This window comes from Zonotrichia albicollis, chromosome 6, assembly GCF_047830755.1.
Source record: "Zonotrichia albicollis isolate bZonAlb1 chromosome 6, bZonAlb1.hap1, whole genome shotgun sequence".
NCBI classification, from domain to species: Eukaryota; Metazoa; Chordata; class Aves; order Passeriformes; family Passerellidae; genus Zonotrichia; species Zonotrichia albicollis.
The window spans coordinates 41,630,502-41,651,105 of NC_133824.1; the positions used below are offsets into that span (position 1 = coordinate 41,630,502).

The following is a 20,604-nucleotide window of genomic DNA, read 5'->3' on the forward strand; positions in this document are numbered from 1 at the left end:
TCCTATGCAAACTTGATTTGTTCAAATCCATGTTTTCCAAGTCCTAAACTTCTTTAGATCATATATGGCAGCCCTGCAACTTCTAACAAACTGATAACCTGGAGACCTGACTGCTGGACATCAGGATAACTCAGCCTAGTTAATAAATGCCATATTGGAACACCCATTTAACTCTACAGCAGAAAGGATGCTGCATGAAAAGGGAAAAGGAGACCTCACACAAATATTACTCATTCACTCATTCAGAAAATGCTAAAACTCAGGCTCTGAACAGCCTTTGATATTTGACCTCTGTAGATGGGATGGCCTGTAATTAAGATTCTAATCCTTTAAACACTTTAATACACTTCAAGTTAATAGGATTAGTCACATGCCTGAAGTGTGCATGGCTGGGGCTGAGCTATTGTTGAGCACAGCTGATTAAAAACTTGCAGACAGTTTCTGGTGGAATATTGTCTTATATTGTCTAAATCTTTTCCAAATAGTTCCAGTCACAAGTAATATCCAAAATTGATGGTATTTAAGAAAAATAAAACTTATCCAAGTTCTTGCTTTAAAAATGTACACACAAAAAGAACAAATCTGTCTGAACTTTTTCAGCAGCACAAATCAGAGGTTTGAGAGGAGAGATGGGAGATCTGAGAAGTGTTGTATTGGTTTTCTGGAAGATGTAGGTTTAAATTCTCAGACTTTTGCAATTATTTGAAAACTAGGGTGATGTCAAACATGCACAGAATCAGACAGATCAAAGAGTTACAAAAAGGGGAAGAAGCATTCTCTATCCTGATTTGTATTTTATAGAAACATCAGTTTGGCTTAAATGCACAAAGTTGTTTCTTCCCTTGCTGCTAACAAACTAGCTGGGCTTGGGAGTCCTGGCAAGCCTAGTCTGGACCAGTTCATCACATTGTAAATGTGTGCAGAGGTTGAGAAGAGTGAAGATAATTTGGGAAGCGAGTGAAGGAATAGGGAGGACACACAGCATGGAGGTTCCCATTTTTTGCAGGATGTCTACTAGAAGAGGCTGGGCCACATCAAGGCACTGTGCTGACATGTAACTTGTGCTAGAGCTGGGTTTAAATGCCACAGGGGCAGCCTGGGAATCCCAGCACAGCTCAGCATGGCTTGCTATTGCCCCATAAAATGCCCTCAGCACATTTCCACAGTGCTGTTGTTTCTCCCACTGGAGAAACACGGGGGTAAATCCCCTATCCTGAGGGATGAGATGTCACAGGATTGTCATTTCCAGGAAAAGGCAACAGCTTTAGGGATTAGGGGTTAGGGGTTAGGGGTTTCCAAAGAGTGACGTACCACACACTGCAGCTGCAGTGCCATTCCCTGGCCTGCCTGTGACACCTCTTGTAGAAGCAGGGAGAGATTTTCCTCCACTCATCTCGAGGATCGCAGTCAGCAGAGTGAAGTCTGCATTTAGCCAAGTGTTCCTGCCAACTCTAACGTGGACCAAAGAGAGCACGCACAAAAGTCAAAGAGCAATCATTGCTCTGTCAGTACTGCTGTCATACAGGAATCTGAGTCATACTAAAAGCCTCTCAAGGAAGGGCACAGTGGAGATACCAGAAATTCAAGCTGGAGCAGGGAAATTCTGATGAAAGCACCACAGCAGTGATGAGGTAGCAGATAAGACTCCAGAAAATAGTATCACAACCTCATAGACAGTAGCACAGGGGGAAACATAATGCCAAAAATGGGATGTAAATTGATGAACCACTAACTGCCTGTGAAGAGAGCCACACTAGGAAGTCTTAAAATGAGAAAATCATAATACAAAGAGGGCAGGAACCAGAAGAGGTGACAAGGTCTGAATCAGAAGTAAAAAGTCAGTAAATGGAGATGAGAATAAAAAGGGGGAAAGAGAGAGGGGTTAAGTTCTTACAGGATAAGGAGTTAAACCAGAACTGTCCCAAGAAAAAGCAGTGGTAGGTCAGGAGGACTGTCCACCCTGCATGGACTGATGCCATGCAGAGACACCAGAGCAAGCATTAAAGGAACAACTTGGATCTCCTGTGCTCAAGAACTACAAAGGCCCTGCAAATTAACTAGTGCAGTGCCTGGATCAGACAAATTGTCCTGTCCCTCCCATCAGCCAAGGCCTCACTGGGCGTCTTTACACCAGGTTGCAAGGTGACTTACAGACATGCTCAGAAGATGATATCAGATACAACAAAAAAGTGAGGGCACTGGAGAGGTAAAGGGAAACTGGAAAAGGCAGAAGGAACTGGAGGAACTGAGACTGAAGAGTTGTCAAGTACTAGCAGCGTTAAAGAATTTATACTAAAGGTTTAAGTGATGGAAATAAGCTTTCTTTAAGTGCCCACGTTTCCAGGAGAAGCAGTGTGAAGTAGAGGAACTTTTGTCAGATGGATCTCAGATAACAGATCCAGGAAATGACCTGGTAACCAATACAAGGGAAGTCTTCAGTCAGCTGGTGTTCTTGCACAATTTTCTGGTTCGTCAGACTTAGAGAAATATTTAAACATACACACACACAGAGCATTTTATTTGGCCACTCTGCTGGTCAGCATTGCTCCTGGCAGCCCTGTTTATCCAGCAGTATTCCTGCAGCTGGGAGGGCACTGCTGAAGCAATTATGACACCCCTACAAGCCAAGCACCAACTCTGAAGCCTCGACAAGCCAAGAAAGATTGCTGAAGAAACTTCATCCATATTCCTCCTTTGTTACAGAGTTTCTGCCTAGCTGATGTCCACTCAGGGACGAGCTGGCAGCTGGGAATGCAGGAGGGACAGGGACAGGTGTCAGGGTGTGCTTGGTGCTACTGGCCATTGCCCCCAAGGCTTTTTCCTTTCAAACCACCACAATTCTCACTGCCACTGAGAAATGAAGAGTTGCTATGGGAAAAAAGAAGAAAGTACAAGTTTTTTATGTTTTATTGAACACATCCCCATGCCGAGGTAGGGGATGGTAATCACAGAACCATAGAATGGATGGGGTTGGAAGGGACCTTAGAGATCATCTAGTTCTGACCCCTCTTGTGGGCAGGGACACCTTTCACTCCACCAGGTTGTGTCAAGCCCCATCCAACCATTCCTTGACCACTTCCCGGGATGGGGAACCCACAACTTCTCTGGGCAAGCGGTGCCTCACCACCCTCACAGTAAAGAATTTCTACGCGACACCTAATCTAAGGCTGCTCCCTGTCAGTTTGGAGCCATCACTCCTTGTCCCGTCACTCCGTGCCCCCTCACTCTGAGGCGTTTCAGGGCCGCAGCCGAGGCGGGCGGAGAGCCAATCCCGGCACCGGCCCCAGCTGCGAGCGGGGGGTGGCGAGAGGCGCCGGGCGGGGCCGCCCCGGGGGTCTCATAACGCCGCCCCCGCCGCCACTCCGGGCCCTGCCGTCCCGCGGGGCTCCCGAGACGGCTCTCGCCGTTCCCTCCCCTGGCCCAGCCCCGTTTCCCGTGGCGAGACTCCGCCACAGGGGAAGTGACGCCGGCGCCAGGCGAGCTTATATAAAGGGTAGGCGGCAGCGGGCGGAAGCGAGGGGGGCCGAGCGGGCGGGGGGCGGCGGGCAGTGCGAGCGGGGCGGCTGCCGCAGCCCCCCGTGTTCCGGCCTGGCCATGGATTTCCACAACATTCTCGTGATGGCCTCGGAGCAGCAGGGGCTGAACGCGGTGCCGGTGAGCTCGGGGCGGCTGGGGCTGCCGGGGGGCTCGGGGCCGGGGCGCGGCGGCGGCGGTCGGGCCCGGGGAGGGCCCCGCGGCCACGGGAGCTCCTCCCGCCTCGGCCCCTGCCGGGCAGCGCCCGCCGCTGTCCTTGCCGGGCCTTTCGCCTCGCCGGCCCGGGCTGCTCGTTCCTGGGGCTGGGAAAGCGTCTGTGTGAGGGGAGGGGGCGAGCGGGGCCCCTTCTGTCAACAGGTGCCGGCACCCCGGGCTGGGAGCGGGCAGCCGCGGCTCGCCCTGCTGCTCTGGCAGCGCCCGCATCCCTCCGGGAGCGGAGCCGTGCTGCGGGGGAAGGCAGTGCCCGAAAGCCGGCTCGCTCCTTTTGTTCCAGCTGAGAACGCGAGTCTGCCACGTCCCCAGTGCGAGCCGGAGACAAAGTGACAAGTTTCGGGTGAATGGGCTGCGTTGTCTGAGGGCTCTGTGTGCTCCGTGAAAGAATAAGGTGTAACAGCGCTGTGGGGAGGGCTGGCCGAAGGCTTTTGGTGTATTGTTAACATTGTTCTGAGGTCTGTACTTCAGCAGTTTGTGATTTAGTTCAAGCTATCAGTAACGTGTGGATTCCGTGTGCAGTAACCCACTGACTCGCCTGGATGAAATCCGGCAGGAGGAAGGGCACGTGGCCTTTTCATACATTCACATCCTGGGTTTCATTCCTCTGGGAGGACCCAAATTACAAGTCTTGAGTGCTTATTTGGATAAGAAATGTTTTCTCCTTGGTAGCCACCAGCTAGGGAGATACTTTATGTTTGCTTTTCAGCAGAGTGCCAGAGTTGTTTCTGTGATTAGTTTGCTTAAACCCAGTGTAAATGAGGGGTAGGTGTTTTTAGCAAAAACTGTGGGAAAACCAGAAAAAAAACCACATACTCTCAATTGTACAGTGTCTTCATTTAGATGGTGTCAGAACTAGTGAATATCTCAGTGTCTCTATCATTAGTAAAACTTTGGTAATGTTCACTAATAGCCTGACCAGTTGATAATATGTACCAACCATATGGTACTTGTGAAATTAATCAGATTCCATTGTGGGTTTAAAATCTTATATAATCAACTTTTTTTTTTATATTTAGGCACGTTTAATTTGTCTCTGACCCTACACAGGAATCGGGTTCATAACATAAATGATGAAGTAACAAATACAGAATAGGATATTTAAATTTAAATGCCCATTTTATTGGTCTTAAGCTGTTTCACTAAATTGTCACTGGATTATTATAATTATTGTTAATAATAAATAACAAATACAGAAATACTTTACAATATTTAAATGCCCATTTGATTGGTCTTAAGTTGTTTCAGTAAGTTGTCACTGGGTTATTATAATTATTGTTTTAGATGTTTAAGGCTTCTCTTTACATTCTCAGTTTCCCCAACCAGCTTTACTGTGTGAGCCACTACTTTTTTTGTCACAAGTTTTAATCCATGATGATGAATTGATGAAATATCTGCCATAATCTCCATTGTGGATGTGATGATGCAGGGAGGGGATCCTGCTTCTTGTGCAATGAGTGAGGGTTTAGCTACTCTTTTTAGTAAAGTCAGCATTATGATTTGCTAATTCCTGATTAACTCATGGAGTGAGAGTGCAATTGAATCCACAGTTGAAACAGTTTGGTTTAGCACATTAGTGGTGCAGCTTTTAACTCTGCAGTTGGCCCCAGTCTCTGAGCAAAAGCAGAGCTGCACTTGGCACTGCTTGAAGCTTTTTGCAGCTGCTGGGCTTTCAAAGAGAGCCCATGGAGATTTTACAATCACTGGACATCTAAACAACTCCTCTGTGTTAAAGCTAGTATATTAAATGTGTTTATATAAGAAGAATATAATTATTTTTAAATACTTTTGTTAAAAACACCATATAGACTAATTACACATTTACTGGTGTATAAAATTACCAGGTTTCCAGAAATGTTAGTTCCTGCATTAACAAGCATATCCTCTGAATTTCTCTCTGAGAAGTTTGTTTTAAACTTTACAATGCACCTAACTAAATATTCCATGCCCTTTGTAATGAAAAACAGTGGCATGAACAAGTAGTGTATATTCAAAGTATATATAAATATATATACACACTAGAACAGGTCGTGTTTAGTTCTAAGTGGAAACTACATAAAAACTCTAAGAAATAATGTGGCCTTGTATTGTAAAAGAGGGGCCTGGATAAAGCAGATATTACATCATGCCCCTGTAAAAACGAATCTGCTTGTTCATCTCCCTATGGAAATCCAGATTCAAAAGGAACATTGCTGATATCAGCCTTTTGGTGCCCTGTTAGTTGCATCAGGTTTTGTTTCTAAATAAAACAGTTCATATATGAACTACTGCCTAAGCTATTAATGATGTGCTGCTAATCATCTTCACAGCAGTTGTGAGTAGAGCCCCAGGTTTTATCATCTAATATTCCATAGGGGTTTCATTGTTGTATTTTGTTACCGGTGTTCATATTAGCACTTCATGAGCTTTTCAGTGTGGTCTTGCTTTGACTAGACATGATAAACTATGAGATTTAATGTTGACTTTAGAGAGGTTTAAATAGATTGTGTCACTCTTTTTGGTGAAATTGGTATACTGGGTTATGCCACGTGTTTCACACCATGTGACAAAGCACTTTCAGATATTTTTATTGCAGCTATTCTTTAAAATATGAAATTTTATTGCAGTTTAAAAAAGAAGAAAACCCTAAGGATTGTTGGAACCAAGTCCTTCTTTTCTTTCACCTTAGTTTCTAATAAACTGTTAATGACAGTATAGCATCTCATATTGCTCCGGATTCCTTTTAACTGAGGGTGGACCTTTGGCGCACAGAATTTACAGAAACCCAATACAATTTAACCACAAAGCGGTGACGCAGAACTGAAAGAGCTCTTCCTCCACGTCAGCACTTGAGGTCTCCCTGGAAGTTGGGCTGATACAAAGCAGCCTCCAGTGAAGCTGACAGATACAAGTAGCCAGGAGGAATTCGGTGTTTGTGAAGTGGAACACACACAGAATCCCTGAGTTTGTTCGGAGGACCTTGCGGTGCAGAGCCTGCCCATCGAATTCAATCTGTAAATTATCGAGTGTTTGCGGCGGGGGAGAGAAGCCCAGCACGAGAAATAATGGGAATGGCTGTGAAGTGCAGATTGCTGCTGTAGGACCAGACTGCCATCGATTGATGTGTGTGCATTTATTGTGTGCTTAAAAATGGCCTCAAAACCAGGCTAAAATTATGTAGATTGCATCAGCCCCCACAGGAGGGAACTGCAAGATACACAATGTGAAATGCTGGCAGGGGTGAGGAGGGCTTTTGCTCTCAACTTGACTGACCTGACAGTAAAGTTCCAGACTGTCGAGGTTTAAATGCTGACTAGTAAAATTTCCAGCTTTTCCTAGTTCTGATCTTTTTTTTTTTCTTCCTCCTGTGTGAAGCAACTTTTCATAGAAATCTGCAATTTTTTTTTCCAGCTAAGGGTTCTGCTTGGGTGTTGGGGCAGCAGTTGCAAAATTGGAAGAAAATAATTTTTGCTTTCTTAGGAATAAAATGTATAACTTGTTGAATTGGTTTTGGGAGAGGAGAGCAGTGAGCTGATAAGCTGAACGTTTTATCTTGGTAGGAGTTGTTAGAACCTGAAATGAAGCAAATTTAAACATGCTTGTTCCCTAGTATTTACTTTGTCACAAGCAGAAATTGAAAGCAGCAGTTGCGAAATCGCCGCGTGTGTATTCTAAGGCAGTCTCACTACAGAGTCAGCTGCTGGGAGCCCCGTGGTGAATCCCTAGCAGAAGCTTTGGAAATACCAGTTCAAGATGAAGGGCAGAGAGGCCCCTGGGCAGTGAACACAAATGGCCACTTACAATGTGGGAAGCTGCCTTTTGAGGGACTGGCATTGCCAGAGGAGTGACACAAACAAGGGTGAACCATTCCTGATGTTCTCAGAAAATTATACCCTCGCCTTTAAAAGACAGGCTCCTGCCCTCCTTGGCAGACACCTTTCTTAAAATGGAAAATGTAAACCCCTTCCCTCTGAATTATTATAATTTTGAAATTAAGGGGCTCTTAGGCAAGGATATGGGAATAGGAATAACAATTATTTACCAGGAAAATTAAAATTAAAATGCAATAATACAAAATAGTCAGAATACGACCTGACACCCTGTGGGTGGGTCAGGGGGTTGGTAGCAATCTGATGAAATGGTGGCTGCAGTCCTGCAGTGACAGATGTGGTTCTGTTGAAGCAATGATCCTACAGAAGGGTGTCGTTTTTTCTTTGAAGGTCCAGTGGTGGTGTAGATGGGCCTGGTCTTCCTTTGGGAATTTAGTGGAAAAGGCTCCCCTGGTGTTCCAATTCTCAGGTTTTTATCTAGGTAGGAATGGTTCCTCCCTCTGGGCAGAACATCTCACTGTGAGATGATGTAATTTTATCAGTCATGCAGTGAGACTCAGTGGCCCATTTACAGCAGATATCTCCCTGGCTGGAGGATGGGTCTGGAAGAGATAAAGAACACTGCCCCACAGACCGTGATGGAGTACATAGTTCTGCTTACATCTTGCATTGCAACTTAAGACAACCCTGAGGAATATTTGGGGGGAAAGGGGACTTCCCATTGGAGAAGGTTACATGTCTTGGCAAATGATAAGGAAGAAATGATCTGTGAAGGAAAGGCAGAGTGTTGTAACATGCTAGTGAAAAACAGGCAAATAAAAGACTCTCCCCAGCCTGTGAGAGCCCCTGCAAGCTGCCTGCAGTGGATAACACAAGTGAATTGTCTTTGCACTGCATGTGCAAGCCCATGGCAGAGACTGAGCTGCTCAGGTGCTCTGCTTGAGAACTGGGTTTGGCAGAATTGATCACTTGCATTGATCATGCATTGCCACCTGTGTAAATATTGACCATGGTTAAAGGCAATACTACTACTGCTACTTCTGGCTATCTGTGTTTGGTCTAGGGCCCTTGGGACTTCATTTGGGTGCCAAAAAGTCTGCAATTATTTTATAAATTCTGTTTTATAGTCCAAGATTTGGTACTTGAGTGCTGACATCAAAGTAGCTACAACTCTATCAGGATTATGTGCCACGTTTTGCAGGAAGTCAGTGACTTCAAAGCAAATAATCACTGTTTACAGCTTGAAGAGTGCAGTGTTCTGGGAACAGCCTGACCTGCTCTTTCCTAAAGGCTAAACATTTCTATTCCTCTGTTGATTTAACCAACTTAGCAATAGTCATTAAAAGCCAGACTAGTGCAGCTGCTGTTTGGATGGTATAGTGACGTGTGCTGGCTTATTTGGCCTGCTCTACCTGCAGCCTGATGCATATTCATTTGCACTGCATATAAAACACTTTATTGGTGTTTGCAGAATGAGTGTATGGTTCAGTGCTTTTAGAAAGGCTACAGTTCAGCAGGTTATTTTATGCTGTTATTGAACAAAAGTGAGCAAGACTCATCCATTTTTCTGTACTATTGCTGATACTCATTTATGATTTTTTTGCTGTATTTTCAGTTGTTAGTCAATATTAAGAAATGCTACTGATTGGAAATTTTAATTGAAATTTTGCATGATTTGTCTTGTTAACAGCAGTCAGAAATGAACTTGTCTGTCCTGCTACTTTACAAACCCGCTCCTGGATAGGGCTGTTTGTGACAGTGCAGCAAAACAAAGCCTGAAAACTGCTTCCCCATCACTTTAATTCTTTGTAAGTTTTCCCAACAGAATAGATCAATCTACATTTGTCTCTGCTGTTTAGCAGTTTCCAAAGGTGCTCCTTAGGCACAAAATCATTTAGGCTGGAAAAGATGCTTGAGTGCTGCACAGTTTTTAAAACAGAGCTTTCAAAACTGAGGGCACAGTTGAAATGGAATAATTAAATGAAACTTTGCCGAATTAGGTTACCAATGGCAAAACATGATGTGTTTAACTTTGTAAGATAATTTACAGGGACATCATTAAACTAAGATGAGTATACTGCAAATAATTTCTAAGGTACTAATTTGCTTCAACCTGTTTCTGACAGGATTTTGACTGATAATGTGTGGATTGCTTTGCCTCCCTGTCTGTTCCAGTTCAAATGGAGTAAACCAGGTTTCTTTGGGACACAGAGCCGTGGGCTACATTTGAGCAAAAGCTGAGAGGCAGTGCTGCATGGCAGTTCAGGAACTGAGCAGTCAGCTCCTGGAACTCTTTGGGTGCAAACAGGAAAATCAGTTCTCAGGTTTGGTAAACTTCCTTGTGTAGAGGTGAAACTCAGTAAATGAACTTGGCTGCAGTGGTTCTTTAATGTGCTGAGGTGACAGGGCAGGTTTGAATTTGCAATGTGTGTGGATGGTGCACCTTAGTAATTGTGCTCTGCTCATTTCAGAGGCTGCTTGAGAAGACTGCAATGGCTGGTAGTGTAGGTGCCCTTCTTGGAGCCTGTTTGGATGCAGCTTACAAATGAGCCTCCAAACCTTGCTTCTTAGTGCATGTGCATTCCAGCTAATTTATGGCTTTGCATGTTAGTAATTACAGTAAACCAAGGTCCATTCATGTGCTGCTGATCAGTAAATCAGAAATGAGAATGAAGGCTTCCATTGTGTGATATTGATGTTTATAGGGAGTTAGGCTGCCAACCTGCCTGATTATTGCTTCTAAAACATTTGGATGTAGGTTTCCTTACCAGATATTTTGTTTTGATTATTTTAGTTAAGTTTCATAAGGCTTTATGAGGACAGAAAGATACATATATAAATGCTAACTTGTGTAGCTCTTTAGTGATACTTTTTTTGTTTGGGTCTTTTTTTCACATCTCTTTCATTTGGTGAGAATCTTAATGTCTCATGTGGGAGATCTTGGTTTAGATTTTAATCTGTTGGCTTACTTTTGAAATAAAAAACCCCACCCTCTCAAACCTCAGCTTTGGATTGGGGTTTCTTTTATTCCTAAATGTCTTCTGCTTTCTGGGTTTAACTGCCTTCTACTGTATTTATCTTTACAACTGTCTCTCTCATTGCTTTGTTTTTTTCTTCTGTGTTTTGTTTGTGGGAAGAAGTTCAAAAAAAGTCTCTATTTTTCCAGTTTCAGGCACCACCTGGTACATTTGTGAAAGGCAGTGTCAGAACAGGTGCGGCACATTAGTGCAAATGGTTGTTATAGAACCCAGTAAGAGGCACTTGGGCACTTAACATTGATTTAAGTAACCTTTATTGGCTATAAGAGAAGCAAAAAAGGGGTAGCATAGATAACTTTGCACCTGTTCACTTGCTGGAACCCCAGGTTGAACAGCACTGGACAGCATGTTTTAAGCATGGCAAGCTGTGCAAATCCTGTGTGTGGTGCATGTAATCAGTGCTGTAGTCTTTAGAGCTTTTGCACGAGGTCCTGGGAAGTTCATAGTGCAATTTATCATTTCCTCTGCCAGGTGAAAGGATGTTGTATGAAAACATGCAGCTTCACCTCAGGATATAATGAGATGTAGAATCACAGACTAGGATCCATTAGTGGTCATCTAGTCCAACTCCCCTGCAATAGGCAGGGACATCTTTAAGCAGATCAGGTCACCCAGAGCTCTGTCCAACCTGACCTTGAATGTTTCCAGGGATGGGGGTTCTGCAGCCTCTCCTGGCAGTGTGAGCCAGTGTTTCATTGTTCCCCTCAAACAACTGCTGGTCAGAATCTGCCCTTTTAGTTTAAAATCAATACCCCCTGTCCTATTGTTACTGTCTCTGCTAGAAACTGTCCCCATCTTTCTTATAAGCTTCCTTTCAGTTCTGAAGGGCTGCAACAAGATCTCCCTGGAGCCTCTCCTCTCCTGGCAGGTTACACCATGTGCAAGTGCTGTAATTGCCAGGTGGGGGCTGTGTATTCTCTCACAGTTAGTGCTGAGGTCACACTGCTCTCAGGTGATAAGTAGAGTTTCAGGTCAGTGGTGTGTGGGTCACTAACTCCTTGATGTACAGCAGTATTGTGTTTTTAGGTCACTGCCAGCAGGAACTAAAATCAGTATTGTTGGTTTTATGTCAGCCTATTTATTATGCTGGTGAAGTCCATTCCATGTTTTGGAGTAATTAAATTTTTTAAGTTGATTTATCTATTTTTGCTGAATTAGGTAACCTGAAACTGAAATGAGTATCTACAAGCAAGCTAAAAATGGAGCTGTAAACCTGCAGTCTGGAATTGAATTGACTCTGGCAGCTTGGGCTGTAGTTTGCTTTTGGTTCCTCTTGGTCACTTTTGGTTCCTCTTGGTCAAAGACTAAGGCTGAACTGAAATGCTTTTATTCCATTACTAATGCAGTCATTGCATTCTTTATTAGTCCAGTTCATTTCACTCATTTTGTTTCCCTACCTGTCTTCTGGTTTCCTGTTCATTCCTTCCAAAAGCTGAGTGAGCCCTGTTGTGGATGTATCCACATATTCTGGATGTATCCATGTGAATGTATCTCACTCAAAAGATAGGCAGCAATGAGATAAAGTAAATGTTCTGAGATGAAATAATGATTTGACAATTCATTGGAATTTAACAAAGTTCAACAGGAGTTTGACAAGGTTTAATGCAAAGTTCATTTTATTATTTTATTAATGGAAGAAACATACAAAAAAGAAGGTTGAGTTCAAACTCATTCATTTATGAGCTCATTTAGGATAACTCTCAGGGACTGGCAATGCAAAGAGCAAGAAGCACAGTCCTGTTGAGACACAAGGTTCTGTGTGGACTCCTTGCTCTCTAAACTCAGTTTGGAGTGTCTGGATCCATTCTTAGTCTCAGGCTTGGTCAGTGGTATATATCTAATGGAATTATCCATACAGTGTTTGTAATAATATGGGCTGGGTGGATTAGTAATGTTTCATAATACCAGTGCAACATCCTCTGTCACCTGCTGAGGATCTGTCATGCCTAAGGAATCTCTCCACCTTGGGTAAGGAAGGATCTCTTAGTTTCAGGTAAGGAATTTCTTACCCTGAGAGGCCTCCCTGCTCAAGGGCTCTCCTGGCATCCAGGTAAACTGCACTTCAGGCAGAGCTCAAATCAGGCTCATCCTGATGGCAATATTTGTAGGGTGAAGTGGTTGGCTGCTGGCCAATGTATAGACAAGACAAATGTCCTTATCTTAGTGCTGATATCTTGTTCTGGACTTTGGTTATCTTGCTCTTCTGATGGTTCTGAAGCAAAAAAAAAAAATTCAAGACACATCTACTCCCTTGGACCAGGCACTTTGTAGCTTGCAGGTTTCTCCCGAGGACTTGGGGCTGGTTGCTCAGCCTGAAGGTACAGCTGTGAGTCAAATGTATCCAGCACAGCTGTGAGTCAAATGTATCCAGCACAACCCTGGGGTTCAGTGGGAATTCATTGTTTACTCTGTACCAGCTCTGTGCTTAAGTCCAGTACAGGACTGTTATGCAACTCCTCAGTTGTTAAAGACAGCTTTTTTTACATTTCTTAACTCTTCTGATATATTTTTTTGTTCTTTGCAGAAAAGGTACAGTTTGGCTGTTGGTCCTCCCAAAAAAGTTCCCAAAGTCAAAGGTGTAGAGTCTGCAGCAGTGCAAGCTTTTCTCAGACGGCAAGAAGAAGAAAAGAGAAAAAAAGGTAAAAGTACAAACTATCTCCTATGGAGACTTTAATTTATTCTTTGCTATTTGTCACCTTATTCAAACTTCTTCCAAATACAGCTGCACATCTGTTTCTGGATTTATGCATAGATCTGATGCTGAGAGCAGGCTAGCACTAAGTAAGGGCTGGGGACATTTGCTTGCTTTCCTAAGGGGTTAAAACATTACTCAGCTACATTAGAATTTATGGCTGGAGGTTGAGATAGCAGTTAAGGTGAAGAGCAAAAAACTATCTCAACTTTCGTTAGCTTAACTTTGAAAAGTTCATCTGTGTGAAAAGATGGAAAGAGTTGCCATTGTTCTGTTTTAATCTGTATTGTTCTGTATCAATCTGTATTGATACACCAGATTAAAGAGTCTCTGAGACATGATTTCTCCACTTTTATACTTCCTTTAAATAGTCTATGGAATAAACTAGTACTGCATTGCTTTTGAGGTTAATGTTTTGTTAAAGGTAACCGAATCTGGTGGACTGGATGGCCCAGGTTATTCTTCCTCTCCTGGACCAGTTATGAGTCTGTTCCTTAATCCTGTTGCCAGATCCAGAAGCAAGACTAAGCACAAATCCCACATGGGGCATGCTGGCACACTCTGTGCTGTCACAGCCCTTGACAATAGAATAACACAGACAAGGAATGGCATCTTTATAGGCACCCAAAATATGAGTAGCCTGATCCATTTTCTAGGAATTTTTTACATTTTCTGAATCTTCTTGTTGTTAGCCCCTACTTCTTGGTCTGTCCAGTATTTGGATGTCTCATTCACCAGCTAATTCATCCAGACTCTTGTCAGCAGGTCACAGACTCAAGATAGAGAGCACACTCATGCAGACAGCAGCTAAGCCTGAGCAGCAAGGATATAGGACACACTGTGGAGATAGGGCACAGGGCTCTATCAGACTTGTGTAATGACCAGCTGCTTGTTTATCTGCGTTCAGCTGCATCTGTTCTCCCTTTTATCCCTCTACACACACACACACTTAGGCTATTTTCCAGTTATTATCCCCCCAATACTCTTATTCTCTCCCTTTCCTCAACTTCCTTTAAACATTTGATTTTAAGTTGTGTATAGTCTCAAGATTTTCTTGCTCAGTCTCAGAACTCCCTCCACTACACAGAGATCCCATAACTTCTGTACCTCCTTATACAAAGGCTCTCCACAATTTTTATAGCATCCTGGGAAGCTGCTTCCCTCAGAAAGCCTTAGTGGGTTTTGTTAGAGCAGCATTTCACTCAATTGTTTGCTGTTGTTGGAGCAGCTGACACAGGAGGGTTGGCTTGTCCTGTTGGCAGACCTGGGGTCACTTTCTCATCTATTTTGGATAGCTATTAGCCAGATATCCTTAAGTTGCTGTCCTAAGTGGTTTGTTAGTTTGGAAAATATTGACATAAAAAGTAGTGCTTCTTGTGTAACTTTGACCTGGTTTTCTTGCAGCACTGGAAGAAAGAAGGAAGAAAGAGCAGCTCTTGGCGAGGCGTATTGAACTGAAACATGACAGAAAGGCAAGAGCTATGGCCTCACGAACCAAGGATAATTTTTATGGTTATAATGGTGTTCCCGTTGAAGAGAAGTCTAAAAAGAGGAAGGCTTGTGAGAATGTTGCTCAGGCCCCAGAGGCTGAGTATGCAACAGAAGATGAAACTGAGCAACTTGAATACAGTCAGACGGAATCTGAGCATGAGCAAGAAGAATATGAAGAGAAACCATCCAAAGCTGCAGTGAAACCAAAGGCACCTCCCAAAAATGCACCTGCACCTCTGAACTTTGCAGAGCTCTTGAGGCTTGCTGAAAAGAAACAATATGAACCAGTGGAAATAAAACGAGTGAAAAAAGTTGAAGAGAGGCCCAGAACAGCAGAGGAATTGAGAGAGAAGGAGTTTTTGGGACGCAAAAACAAAAAAGTAGAAATGCATAAGAAAAGTGAGAAAGAGATTAAGCCTACAGGGATATCTAGTTCTTCAAAAAAACTGTCTTCTCAAAAAGCATCTGTAAACACAAAACTTAATAAAAGCTCCATAGATAAACATTCCACATCTAAAAGCAGTCTGTCTCTTTCTATGGGTAGTATTGATAAGAAATCCAAAGCACCAGCATTGACTGAAAAACATCCACGGTCATCATCTTCTTCCAGACTTGATCAAATGGAAAAAACCTCACAAAATGGTTCCTTAAAAAGCTCTACTGGTAGCAGTCATAATAAATTACCTGTCAATGGTATTAGAAAGTCTGGCTCAAGCTCTCAGGTGCCACCCTCAAAACCCATGGCCAACGGGGCTCAGAGAATGCCATCTGTGAAAGAATCCAGCCTGAAAAAGCCTGCCCATGAAAAACCAGGAAAACCTGCAGCTCTTCAACCTGGAATCAACTCCAATGCAAAGCGATCGGGCAGCAGCTTAGGAAAAGGAGGACCTGGACATCCCGGTGGCGGTTCAGGTGCAGGACCGGGACGATCAAGCAGCAATTCTGGCGTGGGACCAGGAAGGCCAGGAAGTGCTTTAAGCTCAGGACCCGGGCGACTGGGCAGCAGCTCAGCCACGGGACCTGGGAGGCCTGGCAGCAGCTCAAGCACAGGACCTGGGCGACCGGGAGGTGGCTCAGGCGTGGGACCGGGAAGGCCAACGGGCGGCTCGAGCACGGGAGCTGGGCGCCCGGGCAGCAGCTCAGGCGTGGGACTGAAGCGCCCGGGCGGCAGCCTGGCCACTGGGCCGGGAAGGCCGGGCAGCAGCACAAACGTAGCACCGGGGCGAGCGGGCAGCAGCCTGGGAACAGGACCAGGAAGGCCAGCAATCAGTCCGAGCACAGGAGCCAGGCAGCCAGGCAGCAGCTTGGGCACTGGCCCAGGAAGGCCGGGCAGCAGCACAAGCGCAGCAACTGCACGACCAGGTGGCGGCCCGGGCACAGCTGGGAAACCCAAGTGTACCGTCGTGTCAGAAACCATTTCTTCTAAAAACCTCGTCACGAGACCTAGCAATGGACAGATGAATGGAATGAGACCTTTTCCAGGGCATAGACCTGTGCTGCATCCACAAGGTATGCATTCATAGAACAAAGCATTTTTTCACTGTTGTGGTTTAACTCCAATGGGCAACTAAGTAGTGTGCAGCTGCTTGCATGCCCTGTCCCCCGGTGGGGAGAAGAAATGGAAAAAACCCAAGTGAAACTCTGATAAGAACAGTTTAATAATTGAAATAAAATTAAATATAGCAGCTTTTAATTTATTTTACTTATTTTTACCTATGCTTGTAATTTTTGAAATACAGGTGGTGTGAAGTATCACATGAAAGAAAACTAAGCAGCCTTTGATGGATACCTGTATATGAACACTGTTAGAAAAGAATTGAAGGATTTGCTTCCAGCATTGCTTAATAGTTGATCTATAAAACTTTGTTGTGTCTTAAATAACAGATGCTTGAAGGGCTAGATGAAAAATCACTCACAGGTTTTACATTTCAGTGTTTTGGCAGATTTATCTTATCAGTGACAAGCTGTTCTAAAAATTTGTTTCTGATCAGGAGCAAGCAGTGTGGAGTGTAGTGAATAAGTGCCTGGGAAGCCCTGAGCAAAGAATAGATATCTGCTTTCCTCAGGATGCCATTGCTGATCCTGATAGGTAATCTCCTCTAGCACAACTCAGGAAGTGTCTTCTCTTGCTGAATTTCTAAGAAATGCTGGTTAACTTGAGGCAGAAGTTTTCCACTGTAAAGCCCAGAAAATGGCTATGCCCAAAGTATCGCAAGAAGTACTGGTAAATTAAAATTATGTTCATGTTATTAGTTAATGATTTTGTCTCCTGTCATTTAGGTCTTGGAAGACCACCTATTAGTTACAAGAGACAAATAGATGATGATGATGATGATGAATATGACTCTGAAATGGATGACTTTATTGAAGATGAAGGGGAATCTCAAGAAGAAATATCAAAACATATTCGGGAAATATTTGGCTATGACCGGAAAAGGTAAGAGAAGTAACAATTTTAAGATATTGCAGAACAAGCAATAGAACAAGTAATGATTCTTCCTAAAAAGGGATATTAATTCATTACCTATTTTTTAATATGCTACAAAGTGATTTTTCATTTTCAGGTACAAAGATGAAAGTGATTATGCCTTACGTTATATGGAGAGCAGCTGGAGAGAGCAACAGAAAGAAGAAGCTAGGAGGTATGCATGGATTTGAACTTGGATACAAATTGTAAAGTTTGTTTATTGCTCAAGGGGCTCACAGGGCTAAGCTAGCAAATACACACTCTGCTTTTAACAGCAAGCCTTACAGTTTTTTATAAGAAAGCTTAAAAGACGGAATTCATACAGCCAGTGGTGGATACACTAAATAAGTTGTGTATGTCCTTATCTTTCACAAGTCTTGCTTGTTAAGAACTAATAAAAACCAAAACTAATTAATTTCAAAAAAACTTTTTAAATTATACATTTCATTTGAAATTCCAAATTCTTTAATTGGTCCCAGACATTACAATATTCTGCTAGCTTGAGGTCTGGCAATTTTTTTTGTTTTTATCTATACATATGTGTAGGTCTATTTCTATACAAATAGAGAAAGTATGCTGACAAGCTTGTATAGTCACTGATATAAATTATGAAGGTGATATTTTCACATTGGTTTTGACCTTTGGGCCTGCAGAATTCTTATGAGATAAGCTGATTCTTTGTTTTTAAAGGAGTGATGGGGCAAACTTTTTGAAAACTATAAGGGTTTTCTATAGAAAATGCAAATATTGGAATGCATGGAGTCACCAAATTCTTTGGTTCTGTATGATTATTCAGAAGGTGCCTTGAACATTAGAAACTTGCATCTTTGAAGCTATAGTCAGTGTCCTTATTCCTCCTGGCTCCTGAGGAATATCTGCAGCCTGTGGAACACTATAGTCTGTCAAGTGGAGTTAGGAGAAATGAAGGCAATTTTTAAGTGAGATTGCTGTTAACCAAACTGTTGTCATCCTGGAGTGAGGTTTTGCAGGGTTGAAAAAAGCTGCATTCATTCTATAATTAAAGAAGAACTGATATGAAATTATTCTTCAAATAGTAGTATTTTTAGCATTGCTTTTTGGGCATGTAGAAGTAAAACCTCAGGTGTCCTGAGTAGCAGTGTAAAGGATTTAATCTTGCTTGGCAGCTTGAGACTCGGTGTCCAGGAAGACTTGGAGGAGCTGAGACGGGAAGAAGAAGAGCTGAAACGCAAGAGACAGTCCAAGAAGCTGAGGACGCGCTAAGTGACTCACGGTGTTGGCTTTGTTCGTGTTTCTGCTCCCCTCTGCCTCCATACATCTCTTATTCTACTTCAGTTCCCATTTGCTTGTTAGCGGGCAAAAGAATATTTAAAGGGATTAAAGTACTGAAAAGCAAGGCTTTAGCTTGACTTAAATAAGATATTTATTTTTAATACTTGCCAGGGTTGTTTTTTAATGAAGAAATTAATGCACTAATGCATATTAAATGGAATAAAATTAATAGATGTTTCCATTGATTAAACCAGTTCAAGATGCCAGCAGAAATATTGACTAGCTATGCACTGACTTGGAACTGTGTGGGCCACGTACCAGTAAACCAATTTTGCATTCACTTGAAAGAAAGGAATAGCATTCTTGTTCCCTGATATTTCTTGAGACTTGGAGAGATTGCTCTGTATCCTGCCCCATCTCCCAACCTGAGCCTCAAAATGTTAAAATGTCATCTTCTGCACAGCAGTAGCTTGGGTGTAAATTCAACCACAGCCCACAGGTGTTTAAGGCAATAAAGTGCTGCAGATCTTTAGATTTGAGGACCCATAAAAATAATTTGAACTTCTTTATTTCTAAACAGAAAAGTGTCATTTGCAAACCATGCAGTGATGGATATAGCCAAAAGATTATGTTGGCTTTTGCTCTGTCTGGAATTCCAGTGCCAGTCTAATTCAGTATGAGAAACACACACCCTGAAAACAGAAATTTCTAGTGTTTGTATGTAACCTGTGCTTTTGAGCTCAAGCATATGCTTGGGAATTCTTCTCCTGCCCTGTAAATTTTTAGATTTGTTTAACAGCTACTGCTGCTTTACAAACTGTGTTTTTTCTTGCATTAAACATCCGATGGTTAAATTATTTAAAATGTGAAGAAGTCATTTATCTAATTAGTTTTACTGTTCAGAAAGAATATCAGAATTAAGTTCTGTTAAAATGCGTTTGCAGCTTTTCAGTATTAACATCATATTAACTAGTTAATACTTGTGATTGATTTCAGCAAGCCAAAAACCTAAAATAATATGTATAGCAGGAGCCTTAGTTCAGTTACTTACCTTAATGCCCATATTTGCACATTATTTTTAACTATGCATTTAAAGACTGTTTGTTTCAGTCACTGAATTTGTTTACAATTAGCACAGGGTTCATTAAGTTGACAGAAGTTGCACTGAGACCTGAGGGTCAAATCTGGTGTTGCCTCCACTTGGGTTTCCCCAGGTTGCCCTTCAAAGCTCACCAGTGTCACTACTCAGCTTTGCCTCAAGCTCCAGGACTCCATTGGTAGCAGCTGCATTCAGCTGCTTCAGGCCATTATGTTTTAATGCTGGAAATAGGTTAAGAAGTAGAAAAAGGGTTTTGGGCATTGGTCGGGGTGGGGAAAAAAGAAAAATTACCTTGTGGAGAAACAACAAAGGAACCTTTTTCTCTTGGGGCTATTCTTAACAGTGCTGCTTCTAGGAAGCAGTTCAGATAGCAACCTTTAAGGAACAGTCTTGGAAGCTGCTGAAGTTTAAACATCTGATTCTTAATGTAAGAAAAAACAGCTTTGCCTTTTTAAGATGTTTTCTGTCAATGGTGTACCATTTCACTGCCTCAGCAAAATACTGATGTAAGTTACTGGTATAGGTTCTCTAGACTATCTCAGTATTGGCTAATATGGAGCCCAGGTGAGGATACCATTGTTGCTCTAACTTTCTCTATTAACTAACAAAAACTGTTTCTCAGTGTATGCACTTGAGACCATGCAAGATAGTGTAGCCTCACTGTCTAGAAGTGTGTTGTATTCTCTGCTGCATTGGGACCATCTCAAATTTCCTGTTGGAGATTTCCTGGCTTCTAGAATTACCCATTCAGGACAATGGGCTTTGGGACCATGATCAAGTTCTGGGTTTGTACTTTTTTATTCTTTTTAGCTGGAGAAAGACTCGAGGTCCATCAACCCAGACAGCTATATCATCTGTGAGCAACTTCCTACCTGGCTGGGGAGAAAAAAGTCTCTTATGAAGCAAAAGAAATATATTAAGTTGAAATTGGTTCAGTTGGGAAAGAAATCCGCATTTCAGACAAATACAGGTTAAGTAAAACCTTATTATTTCACCAGTTTCTGATTATTTAA

At 42.7% G+C, this 20,604-nt stretch overlaps 1 protein-coding gene across 1 annotated transcript; it reads left to right on the forward strand.

Moving 5' to 3' along the window:
- The first annotated feature begins 3,503 nt into the window (after nucleotides 1-3,503).
- Nucleotides 3,504-20,577, forward strand: SPTY2D1 (SPT2 chromatin protein domain containing 1). Its single transcript, XM_026793158.2, has 6 exons — nucleotides 3,504-3,654; nucleotides 13,116-13,230; nucleotides 14,688-16,283; nucleotides 17,055-17,211; nucleotides 17,339-17,416; nucleotides 18,387-20,577. The coding sequence occupies exons 1-6, from the start codon at nucleotides 3,595-3,597 to the stop codon at nucleotides 18,481-18,483; spliced, it is 2,103 nt and encodes a 700-aa protein (XP_026648959.2). The 5' UTR covers nucleotides 3,504-3,594; the 3' UTR covers nucleotides 18,484-20,577.
- The last annotated feature ends 27 nt before the right edge of the window (nucleotides 20,578-20,604 follow it).

Bases quoted from the DNA above. Each gene is read 5' to 3' on its own strand.
- SPTY2D1 (XM_026793158.2), top strand. From the start codon at position 3,595: ATGGATTTCCACAACATTCTCGTGATGGCCTCGGAGCAGCAGGGGCTG. The intron at 3,655-13,115 runs GTGAGCTCGGGG...TGTTCTTTGCAG, and splicing joins AGGGGCTGAACGCGGTGCCG to AAAAGGTACAGTTTGGCTGT. The intron at 17,212-17,338 runs GTAAGAGAAGTA...TTTCATTTTCAG, and splicing joins TTTGGCTATGACCGGAAAAG to GTACAAAGATGAAAGTGATT.